Source organism: Epargyreus clarus, unplaced genomic scaffold, assembly GCF_041222505.1.
Source record: "Epargyreus clarus isolate Ecla_fem2 unplaced genomic scaffold, WU_Ecla_fem_2.2 ptg000022l, whole genome shotgun sequence".
Classification (NCBI taxonomy): domain Eukaryota; kingdom Metazoa; phylum Arthropoda; class Insecta; order Lepidoptera; family Hesperiidae; genus Epargyreus; species Epargyreus clarus.
In genome coordinates, this window is record NW_027332229.1 from 21,030 (window position 1) to 35,920 (window position 14,891).

Here is a 14,891-nt window from a genome sequence, read left to right on the forward strand (position 1 = left end):
GGATACGTCATAAATATCTATCTATTTATCATATTTATTTATATGATATTCTACATACATATTTTAATGTACCGCCGCTCACTCGCTCGCTTTAATAACGGATAAGGTACCTACATATGTTCTGTAGGAATCTACACGCGCATGGAGACGATGTGGGTGTGTGTGTTGTGAGAGACACGAGAGAGTACCGATTGTTCAAACAATATTTTATTTAATGTATATAAAATACGAAAATAATAATATCTATAATATATAACTAGCAAATATGAGTTGTTAAGCGCTCGTTTCTTTTGGTTTGTTGTTAAATAATACATTCGGTCATAATCGTCATAGTCTAATTTCAATAACAAAAATGAGCGTCTTTTTCCGTGACCTTGAGGACATATCATCCTTTGTTACACGCAAAATAGGCACACGTACCTATTACTTTTATATCAAAATGAATAGATAAAACAATATTATTTAACTTAAGAGCTATGACACGAAATTTGCAATTTGCAATCGCGGATGAATCGTAACAACAACAATCGACGTCCAGCGAGTGAGCGCGTCGTGTGCGGAAGCGTTCGCTTATCCAGTACATATTGTTTTGCTATTTAATATATATGTTAGATAATTTTAAAATGCCGTTCAATCAAAGTATTATATGATAATGAAATCGTTAAATTATTAAAACCTAACACGTCTCACCGAGATACGTTCGTCCTTTAGGTGGTGTGGTATCGCAGTGTTTTACGACCCTTGACATTAGGCGATCAAAAAACCATATAATCTTATTTTATGTAAACCGACACTTGTTTCTGTTTGACATTGGAACCTTCGCTTTCACCGGGACGCTAAACAAAGTAGCGTTAATTACATTCTATTGAGAAAAATAAGTTTTAAATGAGAGCAGACGTACGCGTGAACGAACGTATCCAATTTAAACACTCGTAACTACCAATCTGCTCGTGTCAAAGTCGAGACGTATACATCACCGGGTGGGTGTACTCAAGGGGATACCTCCTGATGTTTCACAGTGATTAAAAACAAGTGCGTTATTTAATAATCTAGATTTAATTGGACCTATGTTAGTGAAAAGTTGGAAGTGTCCGTATGAGAAAACGTCCATCGCTATCGCGGTTCTCTTTCCGGTATTGCCTGTATGCGGGAGAGTGGCGCCATCTATAAAATTTAAGGCAACCTATAATATCGTCGCTTTACAATTCGTTCGCGAGCTTCATTATCAAGAAAAGCAAGACAAGACGACGAAGACACCGAAGAAAATGGCAGACACAGCAGTAGCAACCGAAACGCCAGCGCCCGCGACGCCCGCAAAGAAACCCAAGGCATCCGCGGCCGCCGGAGCGAAGAAGCCCAAAGCGAAGCCCACTCATCCCAAGACATCCGAGATGGTGACTAACGCCATTAAGGAGCTGAAGGAGCGCAGTGGATCCTCGCTTCAGGCCATCAAGAAGTACATCGCCGCCCAGTACAAGGTCGACGCGGAGAAGCTGGCGCCGTTCATCAGGAAGTACCTGAAGAGCGCCGTCGAGTCCGGCACGTTGATACAGACCAAGGGCAAGGGTGCGTCCGGCTCTTTCAAGTTGGAATCCAAATCGTCCGCCGCCAAGAAACCGACCACCGGCGGAAAGACGAGCGGCGGGCGAGCCGCGTCCGCGAAACCGAAAAAGGCGGTAGCGACAGCGGCGAGCAAGGCGGGCAAGAAAGCGGCCGCATCTTCGCCGTCGAAGGCCGGGAAAGCGGCAGCCGGCGGTACCCCCAAAGAGAAGAAAGCCGCCGCCGCGGCGAAGAAGAAACCCGTCGCAAAAAAGGCCATCGCCGCCTCGGCGAAGGGCAAGAGCGCAGCTCCGAAAGCCAAGAAGACCGCCAAGCCTCCCACGAAGAAACCGAAGGCACCCAAGCCGAAGAAGGCCGCCGCCACACCCAAGTCGAAGCCGGCCGCGAAAAAAGCAGCCGCGGCCAAAAAGTAAGTGTCCCGATCGGGACGAAGCCGTCGCATTCGTGGACGTCGTGCGGTATCGTTATCGTATACCTATCGCGTCCACGCGCGTGGTGCACCGCTCCCGCCTCCGCCCGGAGACCTACGGGGAGCGGTGCCGAACGCAAATTAAAAAGCCCTTTTCAGGGCTAACAAACAATTCGAAAACATTATTCGTTTTTAAACATACGACGTCCTACACATAATATATATAGGTACCGACTGCCCCGTATACATACATACACAATCGACTCGACTCGACACACCGTTACATTACACATTACACAATAAACAAATATTATACATACACATTACATACGATAGAAAAAAAAAAAAAAAATACACACAATAACACTCACCCGATATGCTGCTCATACGCACCCAACTGAAAAGAAGAGAGAAATTTAAAACAAATTTAAAAATAAAACAAATCGGTACAATATAAATAGGTATAACGCCGATCGGTTCCAATAGGATACCCATAGGAATACATTATAAATTTATTGCCACTAATAAACAACGCACCGGAGGGAGAGAGTTCAGGAAAAAACAAAAGAAGAAAAAATAAAAAAAATAAAATAATAATAATAATTAAATATATATTCACCTGTGCTGCACGATAATTATTCATTCCGAGCTCCAAAAAAGCACACGCACACGACACACGCACTCGCCCTCGCCACCGACCGCCGGGAAACCGCGCGAATTTCTTTCAGACTAACTACATAACGAACGTACTAACTAACTAATAACGCACGACTCAGGTTCACGCACGACCACCATCACACCACCACCGCCACCACCGCCGGCATCGCGACCTCGCCCGACTGCCCGACGACTCACTAACACACTAAATCATCAAACACTTTCCGACAATCGCACTAATTGACAAGTGCGACCTAACCAAACCTAACCTAACCTAACCTAACCTAACCTAACCTAACCTAACCTAACCCAACCTAACCCAACCTAACCCAACCTAACCTAACCTAACCTAACCTAACCTGAGCCAACCTAACCTGAGCCAACCTAACCTGAGCCAACCTAACCTGAGCCAACCTAACCTGAGCCAACCTAACCTAACCTAACCTAACCTGAGCCAACCTAACCTAACCTAACACTAAACCACTAAACACTAAGCCCTCAACCACTAAACACTTTCCGACAATCGCACTAATTAACAAGTGCGACCTTCATGGCACGAGTGCATCTCACAGACTAATTAGCATTCAAAGGATTCATAGGATAACCAACCACCTCCGACATCTATCTCATTTGTACGCATTGTTCCATTGTTTACTTTTATTGCACCCACCTTAACAATATTCACAAACAATAATACTTTTATGACCTTCATTCAAAACGTTAGAGCGAGACGGACGCTCCAACGTGCGCTCTCGTTCGCTCGCTCGATCGCTCGCTAACCGACATCCCCACCGCTTTCGGACGGTCGCGCGCCTATATATACGTCGCGAGCGCGGCGAAAAAAGGTTACTCTAAAGTGGAACGCTACGACGTCGTAGTTACATTTCTACAAATTTAATTCATTAATCAACAATCATGTCGGGACGCGGCAAAGGTGGCAAGGTGAAGGGAAAGGCGAAGTCTCGTTCGAATCGTGCCGGTCTGCAGTTCCCCGTCGGTCGTATCCATAGGCTCCTCCGCAAGGGTAACTATGCGGAGCGCGTCGGAGCCGGGGCTCCGGTGTACCTGGCGGCCGTGATGGAATATCTGGCGGCTGAAGTGCTCGAGTTGGCCGGCAACGCCGCTCGCGACAACAAGAAGACCAGAATCATACCGAGACATCTTCAATTGGCGATTCGCAACGACGAAGAGTTGAACAAGCTCCTCTCCGGCGTGACCATCGCTCAAGGCGGTGTGCTGCCGAACATTCAGGCGGTGCTCCTGCCCAAGAAGACCGAGAAGAAGGCCTAAGAGCGTAGTTGTACGCTCGCTCTCCTTTGACGTTTGACAATTTTTATTGTCCAAAAAGGCCCTTTTCAGGGCCACAATATGATTCGAATGATTTATACTCGGTTTCTATTCATGCAACACGTCATAATAAATAGTTATAAAAATAATGCACAATATACGCCTGCCTACCCACTACACACTACACTTCAACTAAAATTATATTATATATTTAACATAATCATTGATATTATTATCACAACATGCAATAGGCGTCCGTCCATTAGTTGAATTAATTACATGTTTGTTTGTTATGGAATAGATGACAAGCGTGATACATATATATTTTTTTATTTAAGGAGATCATCGAATATGATACCGATCATATACGATAGAAACTAAATGCAATAAATAAATATATAACGACACACGCACAAGTGCGCACATACATACATTGTCATTGTATTACGTTACATCTGAACGAGCCTTTTGATTTTTTTTTTTTTTTCATGTTTATTCGTTTATCAAACATTATTATTTTGTTATTACGTATATTATATATATTTTTTTGTTCTTGTTTTTTTATTTTCCGATCGCTCTTCTCGCGCCTCGCGCCCCGCGCCCCGCGCGCGACGTACGGCGCCGCGTCATCGCCATTATCCGCGCCCCCCCCCCCGACCTCTCTCCCCTCGTCGCTGATTGGTCGAAAGTGCCGCCGCGCTAGCCGGCATCCCCGCTCGCGTATCACCCGCCGCGTAATAAAAACGGCACTCGCCGATGGAAAAAAATATATTCTCCTACGAGCTCTCACAGAGTGAGGTCGTACGATATAATTTGATTTGCACTCGTCGCATTCACTCACCATGCCGCCCAAGGCTAGCGGAAAGGCAGCGAAGAAGTCCGGCAAGGCTCAAAAGAACATCTCCAAGTCCGATAAGAAAAAGAAGAAGCACAAGAGGAAGGAGAGCTACGCCATTTACATCTACAAGGTGCTCAAGCAGGTGCACCCCGACACCGGTATCTCCAGTAAGGCGATGTCCATCATGAACTCTTTCGTGAACGACATCTTCGAGCGTATCGCAGCCGAGGCGTCCCGTCTCGCCCACTACAACAAGCGCTCCACCATCACGTCCAGGGAGGTGCAGACCTCCGTGAGGCTCCTGCTGCCCGGCGAGTTGGCGAAGCACGCCGTCAGCGAGGGCACCAAGGCGGTCACCAAGTACACCAGCTCCAAGTGAGAGTCGTCGTAGCGCCGTCTCGACACTCTCCGCATACAACGTTACCAAGTTTGTGTACGTTGGGAATACCAAAAGGCCCTTTTCAGGGCCACAATACGATTCGATATATTTGGTTTCATTAAACGCAAAAACGTCTTATTAATATAATCTTATTACACATAACAACGGGCACGCACGCACAATAACAATACAATAAAATACAATATAATTATATAAGTTAATAATTAAAGATCAAAATGATTTAATGTTGTTATTAAATACGAGTATCATTATGCGACAGAGAATGGACGACACGACATATCAATTTCATATATTATATATTGTATGTACGATATATACATACTTCAATTGTTAGGTTAGGTTAGGTTATGTTACGTTAGTTACTTTTATTGTATTTATTATATTATTTGTATTCGCTCATCATGACCGCCACTCTTGCAGCGAAAGAAAAAAAATATAAAAATAATAATAAAATATTATTATAACACCCGCTTGCTGCTGAGTAGCTATTTATTAATATTATTATTTTTTTTTTTTTTTTTTGGGGAATTATAATTATTATTTTTATTATCGTCGCTTGCGAGAGGGAAACAGCTACACGAGAGCGAGTGAGACGGAACGATTTAGACCGCGGATGTCGACCCTCGTTATGGTATAAATATGGGCCGAAATACTGCGACCGATTTATTCCTCCTCGCGCGTTCATCGTGAACACGTCGTGCTTGGTATAATATAATTAAATATATAAGAGAATTTTGCTTGTCGTGATCGCGCAATGGCTCGTACGAAGCAGACTGCCCGCAAATCTACCGGTGGTAAGGCTCCTCGCAAGCAGCTGGCCACCAAGGCTGCGCGTAAGAGCGCACCGGCGACCGGCGGCGTGAAGAAGCCCCATCGTTACAGGCCCGGTACAGTAGCGCTTCGTGAAATTCGTCGTTACCAGAAGAGCACCGAGCTTCTCATCCGCAAGCTGCCCTTCCAGCGTCTCGTCCGTGAGATCGCTCAGGACTTCAAGACCGACCTGCGCTTCCAGAGCTCCGCGGTGATGGCGTTGCAGGAGGCCAGCGAAGCCTATCTGGTCGGCCTGTTCGAAGACACCAACCTGTGCGCCATTCACGCGAAGCGCGTTACCATCATGCCCAAGGACATTCAGCTCGCGCGTCGCATCAGAGGCGAACGAGCTTAAGGAAGGTGGCGGATTGGAACTTCCTTCCTTCTCTCTCGGATTCTAGAAGTTCCAGTTATCCACATTACCTTCTGTATATACACAAAAGGCCCTTTTCAGGGCCGCACACGATTCTAATATACCACGTTTCTATAAAACTTAAACGTCTATCGACTCGAATGATTCATTCACATTAATTATTGTTTGCATGACATAGGATACCGTTAGGAGAAATGAGTAATAATAATAAATTATTATTATTATCGTTATATCATATTATAGTAAATGCTTAACATACAATAGTAATGGTAATAATAAAAACAATGTAATCGATGAATTCACACAAGATTTTCATGATATTGTTGTTGACATTACATACTTAAATGAGTATATTTAGATTTTTCTTTCTCAGATAGAGATAGATAGATATAGAGAAAATGTTGTTGTTGTTGTCATTGTCTATTACACTTTGCGCTAATATATCAAGGTCATTTAACGAACTAGCGCCGTCTGTATAATTTTTATTTTGAATAATAATAATTAATGAAAATAATATTATTATTCTTATGTTCTCTCTCTCTCTCTCTCTCTCTCTCTCTCTTTCCGTCTCTTTCTAACGCTATACGTTTTCCTTTCGTGCACAATCGCGTCTGCCGCCGGCCGCGGGTATAAATATGGCCACCATTACCGCGATCGGGATCATTCGTCGCGTCGCTCCGCTCTACGATAGTCGCACGGCGGTTCACGTACGTGCGTTTCGAAGTTTTGACTCCACGAATTCCACTAACACTACAACAGCAGCAAGATGACCGGTCGCGGAAAGGGAGGAAAAGGCCTGGGGAAAGGTGGCGCGAAGCGTCACAGGAAAGTACTTCGTGATAACATCCAGGGTATCACGAAGCCTGCCATTCGTCGTTTGGCGCGCAGAGGTGGTGTGAAGCGTATCTCCGGTCTGATCTACGAGGAGACTCGTGGCGTGCTCAAGGTGTTCCTCGAGAACGTCATTCGTGACGCCGTCACCTACACGGAGCACGCCAAGAGGAAGACCGTCACCGCCATGGACGTCGTCTACGCCCTGAAACGTCAAGGACGCACCCTCTACGGTTTCGGAGGTTAAATGGGAAAAACTGGTGTGTGCGCATTCCTCGTGTGTGCGCACACATCATACCGTTCCCGCGGAACGGAAACCTTTTCGTTTCGTTATTACACAAAAAAGGCCCTTTTCAGGGCCGCATATGAGTCTTAAAATTGAATGCTTCTAAACGGATACGTCATAAATATCTATCTATTTATCATATTTATTTATATGATATTCTACATACATATTTTAATGTACCGCCGCTCACTCGCTCGCTTTAATAACGGATAAGGTACCTACATATGTTCTGTAGGAATCTACACGCGCATGGAGACGATGTGGGTGTGTGTGTTGTGAGAGACACGAGAGAGTACCGATTGTTCAAACAATATTTTATTTAATGTATATAAAATACGAAAATAATAATATCTATAATATATAACTAGCAAATATGAGTTGTTAAGCGCTCGTTTCTTTTGGTTTGTTGTTAAATAATACATTCGGTCATAATCGTCATAGTCTAATTTCAATAACAAAAATGAGCGTCTTTTTCCGTGACCTTGAGGACATATCATCCTTTGTTACACGCAAAATAGGCACACGTACCTATTACTTTTATATCAAAATGAATAGATAAAACAATATTATTTAACTTAAGAGCTATGACACGAAATTTGCAATTTGCAATCGCGGATGAATCGTAACAACAACAATCGACGTCCAGCGAGTGAGCGCGTCGTGTGCGGAAGCGTTCGCTTATCCAGTACATATTGTTTTGCTATTTAATATATATGTTAGATAATTTTAAAATGCCGTTCAATCAAAGTATTATATGATAATGAAATCGTTAAATTATTAAAACCTAACACGTCTCACCGAGATACGTTCGTCCTTTAGGTGGTGTGGTATCGCAGTGTTTTACGACCCTTGACATTAGGCGATCAAAAAACCATATAATCTTATTTTATGTAAACCGACACTTGTTTCTGTTTGACATTGGAACCTTCGCTTTCACCGGGACGCTAAACAAAGTAGCGTTAATTACATTCTATTGAGAAAAATAAGTTTTAAATGAGAGCAGACGTACGCGTGAACGAACGTATCCAATTTAAACACTCGTAACTACCAATCTGCTCGTGTCAAAGTCGAGACGTATACATCACCGGGTGGGTGTACTCAAGGGGATACCTCCTGATGTTTCACAGTGATTAAAAACAAGTGCGTTATTTAATAATCTAGATTTAATTGGACCTATGTTAGTGAAAAGTTGGAAGTGTCCGTATGAGAAAACGTCCATCGCTATCGCGGTTCTCTTTCCGGTATTGCCTGTATGCGGGAGAGTGGCGCCATCTATAAAATTTAAGGCAACCTATAATATCGTCGCTTTACAATTCGTTCGCGAGCTTCATTATCAAGAAAAGCAAGACAAGACGACGAAGACACCGAAGAAAATGGCAGACACAGCAGTAGCAACCGAAACGCCAGCGCCCGCGACGCCCGCAAAGAAACCCAAGGCATCCGCGGCCGCCGGAGCGAAGAAGCCCAAAGCGAAGCCCACTCATCCCAAGACATCCGAGATGGTGACTAACGCCATTAAGGAGCTGAAGGAGCGCAGTGGATCCTCGCTTCAGGCCATCAAGAAGTACATCGCCGCCCAGTACAAGGTCGACGCGGAGAAGCTGGCGCCGTTCATCAGGAAGTACCTGAAGAGCGCCGTCGAGTCCGGCACGTTGATACAGACCAAGGGCAAGGGTGCGTCCGGCTCTTTCAAGTTGGAATCCAAATCGTCCGCCGCCAAGAAACCGACCACCGGCGGAAAGACGAGCGGCGGGCGAGCCGCGTCCGCGAAACCGAAAAAGGCGGTAGCGACAGCGGCGAGCAAGGCGGGCAAGAAAGCGGCCGCATCTTCGCCGTCGAAGGCCGGGAAAGCGGCAGCCGGCGGTACCCCCAAAGAGAAGAAAGCCGCCGCCGCGGCGAAGAAGAAACCCGTCGCAAAAAAGGCCATCGCCGCCTCGGCGAAGGGCAAGAGCGCAGCTCCGAAAGCCAAGAAGACCGCCAAGCCTCCCACGAAGAAACCGAAGGCACCCAAGCCGAAGAAGGCCGCCGCCACACCCAAGTCGAAGCCGGCCGCGAAAAAAGCAGCCGCGGCCAAAAAGTAAGTGTCCCGATCGGGACGAAGCCGTCGCATTCGTGGACGTCGTGCGGTATCGTTATCGTATACCTATCGCGTCCACGCGCGTGGTGCACCGCTCCCGCCTCCGCCCGGAGACCTACGGGGAGCGGTGCCGAACGCAAATTAAAAAGCCCTTTTCAGGGCTAACAAACAATTCGAAAACATTATTCGTTTTTAAACATACGACGTCCTACACATAATATATATAGGTACCGACTGCCCCGTATACATACATACACAATCGACTCGACTCGACACACCGTTACATTACACATTACACAATAAACAAATATTATACATACACATTACATACGATAGAAAAAAAAAAAAAAAATACACACAATAACACTCACCCGATATGCTGCTCATACGCACCCAACTGAAAAGAAGAGAGAAATTTAAAACAAATTTAAAAATAAAACAAATCGGTACAATATAAATAGGTATAACGCCGATCGGTTCCAATAGGATACCCATAGGAATACATTATAAATTTATTGCCACTAATAAACAACGCACCGGAGGGAGAGAGTTCAGGAAAAAACAAAAGAAGAAAAAATAAAAAAAATAAAATAATAATAATAATTAAATATATATTCACCTGTGCTGCACGATAATTATTCATTCCGAGCTCCAAAAAAGCACACGCACACGACACACGCACTCGCCCTCGCCACCGACCGCCGGGAAACCGCGCGAATTTCTTTCAGACTAACTACATAACGAACGTACTAACTAACTAATAACGCACGACTCAGGTTCACGCACGACCACCATCACACCACCACCGCCACCACCGCCGGCATCGCGACCTCGCCCGACTGCCCGACTCCCGACTCCGACTCCGAGATTAATAATAATATAATATATAAATACGGGCGATATTTATATTTTTTTCAAGTAATTCAGCCCCCTCTATGTGTGATTCGGCCAATCAGAAAGCAGGATATAGGAACAATCGTATATAAGATCTACTGTCCCTTTCTTTCACTCCGTAAGCCAATTAGGACGCGTCATTTTCAACCAATCAAAATCTATATTTTCTTTCTGCTTACTAGGCTACATACTAGTTGTGAACCCATTACATGATTTTTATTACATCTTATTATTAATTAACATTACTAAAGCGTTAAATCATATAGCCTTTGAATTTTAATATTGTTTAATTTTCTATAATTCATAAGTAAATAAAGACTTAAATGTAATAAGGTTTAATATTGTTAATTTTACAAACAGATGATACTTGTAGGATATCTAATAGTGCTTAATTATTTTGTAATTTGTCAGAAATAAAAGACATAATAGAATAGGTGAAAAGAAATAGTATAGTTTTTTGTATTTAATAAAGATTTTTTAATAGTTTGATAGGGAATAGTTTTAGGAGTTATTTGTAATATGTTTTCAATAGTTAAGGTTTTGTTTATATAGAAAAAATGGAAATATGTAATTTACTAAATAAAATAATTAAATAATTATCATTATTATTGTGAATCCTCGGTTCAGGGCCACGGTTTGAACAGGTTCGTACAGGTTCAGAAATAGTACGAGAGAGATAGATATAACAAATAGTCGTGATTGGTTAAAAATCCTATCGCTAGCTGAACCTCCTTCAAGTTGTGACACCTAATTCGAGTACATAAATAGGCCATTTTTGAGGAAATAATATTCAATATATTTTGGCGTAGCACACATACTCTAGACTAGACTAGACTCAAGTCGCTAGGCTTCCTGGCAACAAGATTTACACATACTAATTACACCATAACAACGTAACGCTATTTAATTGCTTCGTTTGTTGAATATGAACAACCCAAGTTTCGACTTTTAATTATTGCGGAACTGTTATTTAGTTTTTAGGGTATCGTACCCGAGACTTCGCTGTCTGTCCTCTGTCACAGGGCTATATCTCCGGAACCGTAATAGACACATGAAATGTTTACAGAGGATGCATAACGGTGGCCGCTATAACAACAAATACTAAAAATAAAATAAAGTTGAATATTAAAGAGGGTCTCCACAAAACAAAAGGGTATTTTTCGGCACAAATGTACAAATTATAGTTTTACGTTCATGATAATTTATAAATAATGTTTTTTTTATTAGGCGATTAACTACGGACTCCCATTTTACAAAAGAACATAATTATTTAAAATCTTTATGTTATTACACTACGCGCCTTTAAATTACTAATAGCAAATATTTATCTTTGTGTTTGTGAGATGAGTTTGTTACAGGATTTGGTTTTTTGTTTAAATATGTGAAGAGAACCTAGTTTACTACACTATGTTATAGTATTCGTTATATTGAACATACATTTCATTATTAGTCACATTTTTATTACAGACCAAAGACAAATACTTGTTTGGGCATTGTAATAACGCTTGCAAACCTATTTAATTATGACAATATGAGAAATAAGTAGAGTCAGTCAGTGGTTATACTCCGCGTTAAAACTGCTAGTCCGCTCCGAATATAGAAATGAATCGCGTCACCATAGCAAATCGCATGGCTACACCAGCTCGCAACAACTTCAGAGCAGACTTGCAGTTTGGCGCTGACTATAATTAATTAAACTTAATCAAGAAACAATTTATAAATATTACTTACATGAATATGCTACGTGCACAGAAGCAGATCCAAGGATGTCTTAAAACAACAAGTACCTGTAATTTAGTATTAAAGCACCCACCAAAAATTTCCACCACCTCTGTAAATATTTGTTTTAAAAGCAATTAAGAATTTTACTTATTTAAGAATAAAATAAATCATATCATTATTTTCTCGTAACAAAAATACAATTATAATATTGTATAGCGAATTGTTTGCACTGTTGACATAGTATAAAAGCAAATGGTATAATATAAAGAACACAAAATATTGTAAGCTACAAGCATCATGCTACCACAGCAAATTATTGTAACATATAAAATTTAAACGCACAAATTCCCAAACTAACTACTAACTAACTTCACAAATATCACAAAATCACTTTCTTAATAACACAACTAAGCATTATTACATTTTAAAAAGCAACTTGAACTTGAGCTTGAAACTAAGCGGCTTTAAAACTTTGCATTTTAATTTAATGATTACACTTTTTAAACAAAATGGATGCGTTTGCGCACATTGCGAGTAACGTACTGCGGACGACTGAATGCGAAGCGAGTAGCGACCGACTGGCGGCTGGCGGGCGGCGCGAGCGGCGCGCGCTGATTGGTCGGTTGAATACGACCGGTCATAAAATGCGTCAGCGCATGTACTAAGCGTAGCGACATAGAGCGGCCTTGCTATACTACTGGTTTCACTTGGATATGCTTGGGCATTTAATTTAAATGTGTAATGAATTAAAAATTAATCGTAATTTGTTAGTTTGTAAAATATAAACATGTAAGGGTGTTTTTAAATTATGTGTGATATTAAAATACTCTTGTAAATTATTTTGACACAATTATTATTTTTCTTGTTTGTTGTCCTGCCTGCTTTTAAATTAATAAGATAACTAGTTGACTTTGTAACGACTTCACACTACTCGTCAAGAGATGGCACCACGAGTTCGTTATATAAATAACTTCGAAAAATTAATATATTGAAAATCGTACTCTTGTTTACAAAGTGGCCTTGATTCTTTGGTATGTATAATACCTCGATAGCTTATTACGTATACCAGCCCTAAGAGGATCGGTGACGCTACCAACACGTGTATTGGCGAATCACCGACTTTAGACAGGACCTAGATTTATTGCAGATTAGCAATTTGGCAATTGCCAATTAATAGTTTGTTTAAACAATGTAACATTAAAATGTGTATTTATCCAATTTCGATAGGAATCACTAGGCTTAGATATAAGAGTTCTATTGTAATTTTAGTATAATTAAATTAGTTCTAAAGTAAATCTAGCTTGACTAAAGTAAAAATAACTACTGTAGATTCTTAATTATTAATATTATGAAAAATACATTGTTGTCATATAGCTTTTCCATGTGACCTTGACTTTCACTACTTTCTGGGGGTTATTACCATCTGTTAACACAATATTATTTTAATCATACTTTTACTTTTTGGCAGGAAATTTAACTTTTTAAGCAAATTATGACAATTTCAGTTGGTTTTATACAATGGATAAGCGAAAAATTAATAAGGGTTTAAGTTTGTTCAACTGTGTATGACGGAATATTTTACTGTTTTAAAGAGGAAATAAAACTTTCCTGAACTATGATGGTTTTTAAGAGATGGTGGTAGGCCCCCTGTTCTTCGGTATGGAATATTACTCTGGGGTAATGCTATTAGTGGCTCCATTTGCGAAAGTGGGTGTATCCATTTGCGGTTTCGGACCAACAGATAGTTGTAAAAAATACTTTTAAAAAACATAAAATAATAGCTTTACCATGTATTTATTTATATGAAACATGTGAATTTGTAATAAAAAATTTAATCTATTTAAAACAAACCGCGATGTTGGTCTAAATAGATGTAGACAGAAAAACAAGTTATGGTTACCTGTACAAAGAATAAAACGATTTAAAACGAATGCGTAGTAAAAATTAAAAATGTATATAACATTTGCCGGACAGACATTAGGTTTGACAAAATTTAAATATGAGCTGCTAAATATATTGCCAAATAAAAGTAATTCATTATGAATATAATTTAATAAATGACATTATTTCATTATATTGACAATATATCGTTATAATTTTTTTTGAATACTTACTTTAAATTTTTTACGCTGAATACTATGTAAGATTTATTTATTAGAATAATACAAACTAAATATTTTTACACCAGATTAACTGCAAAAGTATGCCGAATGCAATAATTATGTATGAATTTTATAAACGCATGCTTTTTACAAATAAATAAATTCATTCATTCATTCGATGACCATTCGGATGTTCTCATGGTTTAATTTAAAGTAGGAAATTATATTTTTTATTATAATTATATTAATTTGTTTCAGAAATAATATTAATTTCGGTAATAGGGGACGCGTACATTATTGACCATAATTCCCAAAATCTATCATCATGCCTATACATGGAAACAATACGAATATAATAAATTTCTATTCAGTTTAATATGAGCGCCTGATATAATTTAAACCGCAATGATTTTGTATTTATAATTTGGTATTCAAACTAATTAGCAAAAAGAATTGCTAAATGTATAACACAAACATTGTTAATATTAAACCGGTGTAGTCTTGCTTTGTACATGCCCGCATGTTATAATATTTGTCAACTATTGAGCAACTTGAAACATGTTTTACAAGCTATGTCGTAGTAGCGCCTGAAAAAAAATAATAGCATTTTTTACGTTTGACACTTATTGATGTAAATAAATCTAA

The 14,891-nt window shown here is 40.6% G+C and overlaps 6 protein-coding genes across 6 annotated transcripts; all 6 read left to right on the forward strand.

Moving 5' to 3' along the window:
- Positions 1-1,160: 1,160 nt before the first annotated feature.
- Positions 1,161-2,127, forward strand: LOC140751268 (histone H1-like). Its single transcript, XM_073085154.1, has one exon. The coding sequence runs from the start codon at positions 1,266-1,268 to the stop codon at positions 1,971-1,973; it is 708 nt and encodes a 235-aa protein (XP_072941255.1). The 5' UTR covers positions 1,161-1,265; the 3' UTR covers positions 1,974-2,127.
- Positions 2,128-3,108: 981 nt separating this feature from the next.
- On the forward strand, positions 3,109-3,993 carry LOC140751283 (histone H2A). The gene has a single exon (XM_073085170.1). It carries the CDS (start codon positions 3,542-3,544, stop codon positions 3,914-3,916), a length of 375 nt encoding a protein of 124 aa, XP_072941271.1. The 5' UTR covers positions 3,109-3,541; the 3' UTR covers positions 3,917-3,993.
- A 680-nt stretch (positions 3,994-4,673) lies between these two features.
- LOC140751279 (histone H2B) lies at positions 4,674-5,388 on the forward strand. Its single transcript, XM_073085165.1, has one exon. The coding sequence runs from the start codon at positions 4,756-4,758 to the stop codon at positions 5,128-5,130; it is 375 nt and encodes a 124-aa protein (XP_072941266.1). The 5' UTR covers positions 4,674-4,755; the 3' UTR covers positions 5,131-5,388.
- A 288-nt stretch (positions 5,389-5,676) lies between these two features.
- LOC140751275 (histone H3) lies at positions 5,677-6,422 on the forward strand. Its single transcript, XM_073085162.1, has one exon. It carries the CDS (start codon positions 5,906-5,908, stop codon positions 6,314-6,316), a length of 411 nt encoding a protein of 136 aa, XP_072941263.1. The 5' UTR covers positions 5,677-5,905; the 3' UTR covers positions 6,317-6,422.
- A 554-nt stretch (positions 6,423-6,976) lies between these two features.
- LOC140751288 (histone H4) lies at positions 6,977-7,529 on the forward strand. The gene has a single exon (XM_073085175.1). It carries the CDS (start codon positions 7,101-7,103, stop codon positions 7,410-7,412), a length of 312 nt encoding a protein of 103 aa, XP_072941276.1. The 5' UTR covers positions 6,977-7,100; the 3' UTR covers positions 7,413-7,529.
- Positions 7,530-8,719: 1,190 nt separating this feature from the next.
- On the forward strand, positions 8,720-9,686 carry LOC140751269 (histone H1-like). Its single transcript, XM_073085155.1, has one exon. It carries the CDS (start codon positions 8,825-8,827, stop codon positions 9,530-9,532), a length of 708 nt encoding a protein of 235 aa, XP_072941256.1. The 5' UTR covers positions 8,720-8,824; the 3' UTR covers positions 9,533-9,686.
- The last annotated feature ends 5,205 nt before the right edge of the window (positions 9,687-14,891 follow it).

What these genes read in the sequence shown, in the direction of transcription:
- LOC140751268 (XM_073085154.1), top strand. Translation starts at nt 1,266, where the DNA reads ATGGCAGACACAGCAGTAGCAACCGAAACGCCAGCGCCCGCGACGCCC.
- LOC140751279 (XM_073085165.1), top strand. Translation starts at nt 4,756, where the DNA reads ATGCCGCCCAAGGCTAGCGGAAAGGCAGCGAAGAAGTCCGGCAAGGCT.
- LOC140751283 (XM_073085170.1), top strand. Translation starts at nt 3,542, where the DNA reads ATGTCGGGACGCGGCAAAGGTGGCAAGGTGAAGGGAAAGGCGAAGTCT.
- LOC140751288 (XM_073085175.1), top strand. Translation starts at nt 7,101, where the DNA reads ATGACCGGTCGCGGAAAGGGAGGAAAAGGCCTGGGGAAAGGTGGCGCG.
- LOC140751275 (XM_073085162.1), top strand. Translation starts at nt 5,906, where the DNA reads ATGGCTCGTACGAAGCAGACTGCCCGCAAATCTACCGGTGGTAAGGCT.
- LOC140751269 (XM_073085155.1), top strand. Translation starts at nt 8,825, where the DNA reads ATGGCAGACACAGCAGTAGCAACCGAAACGCCAGCGCCCGCGACGCCC.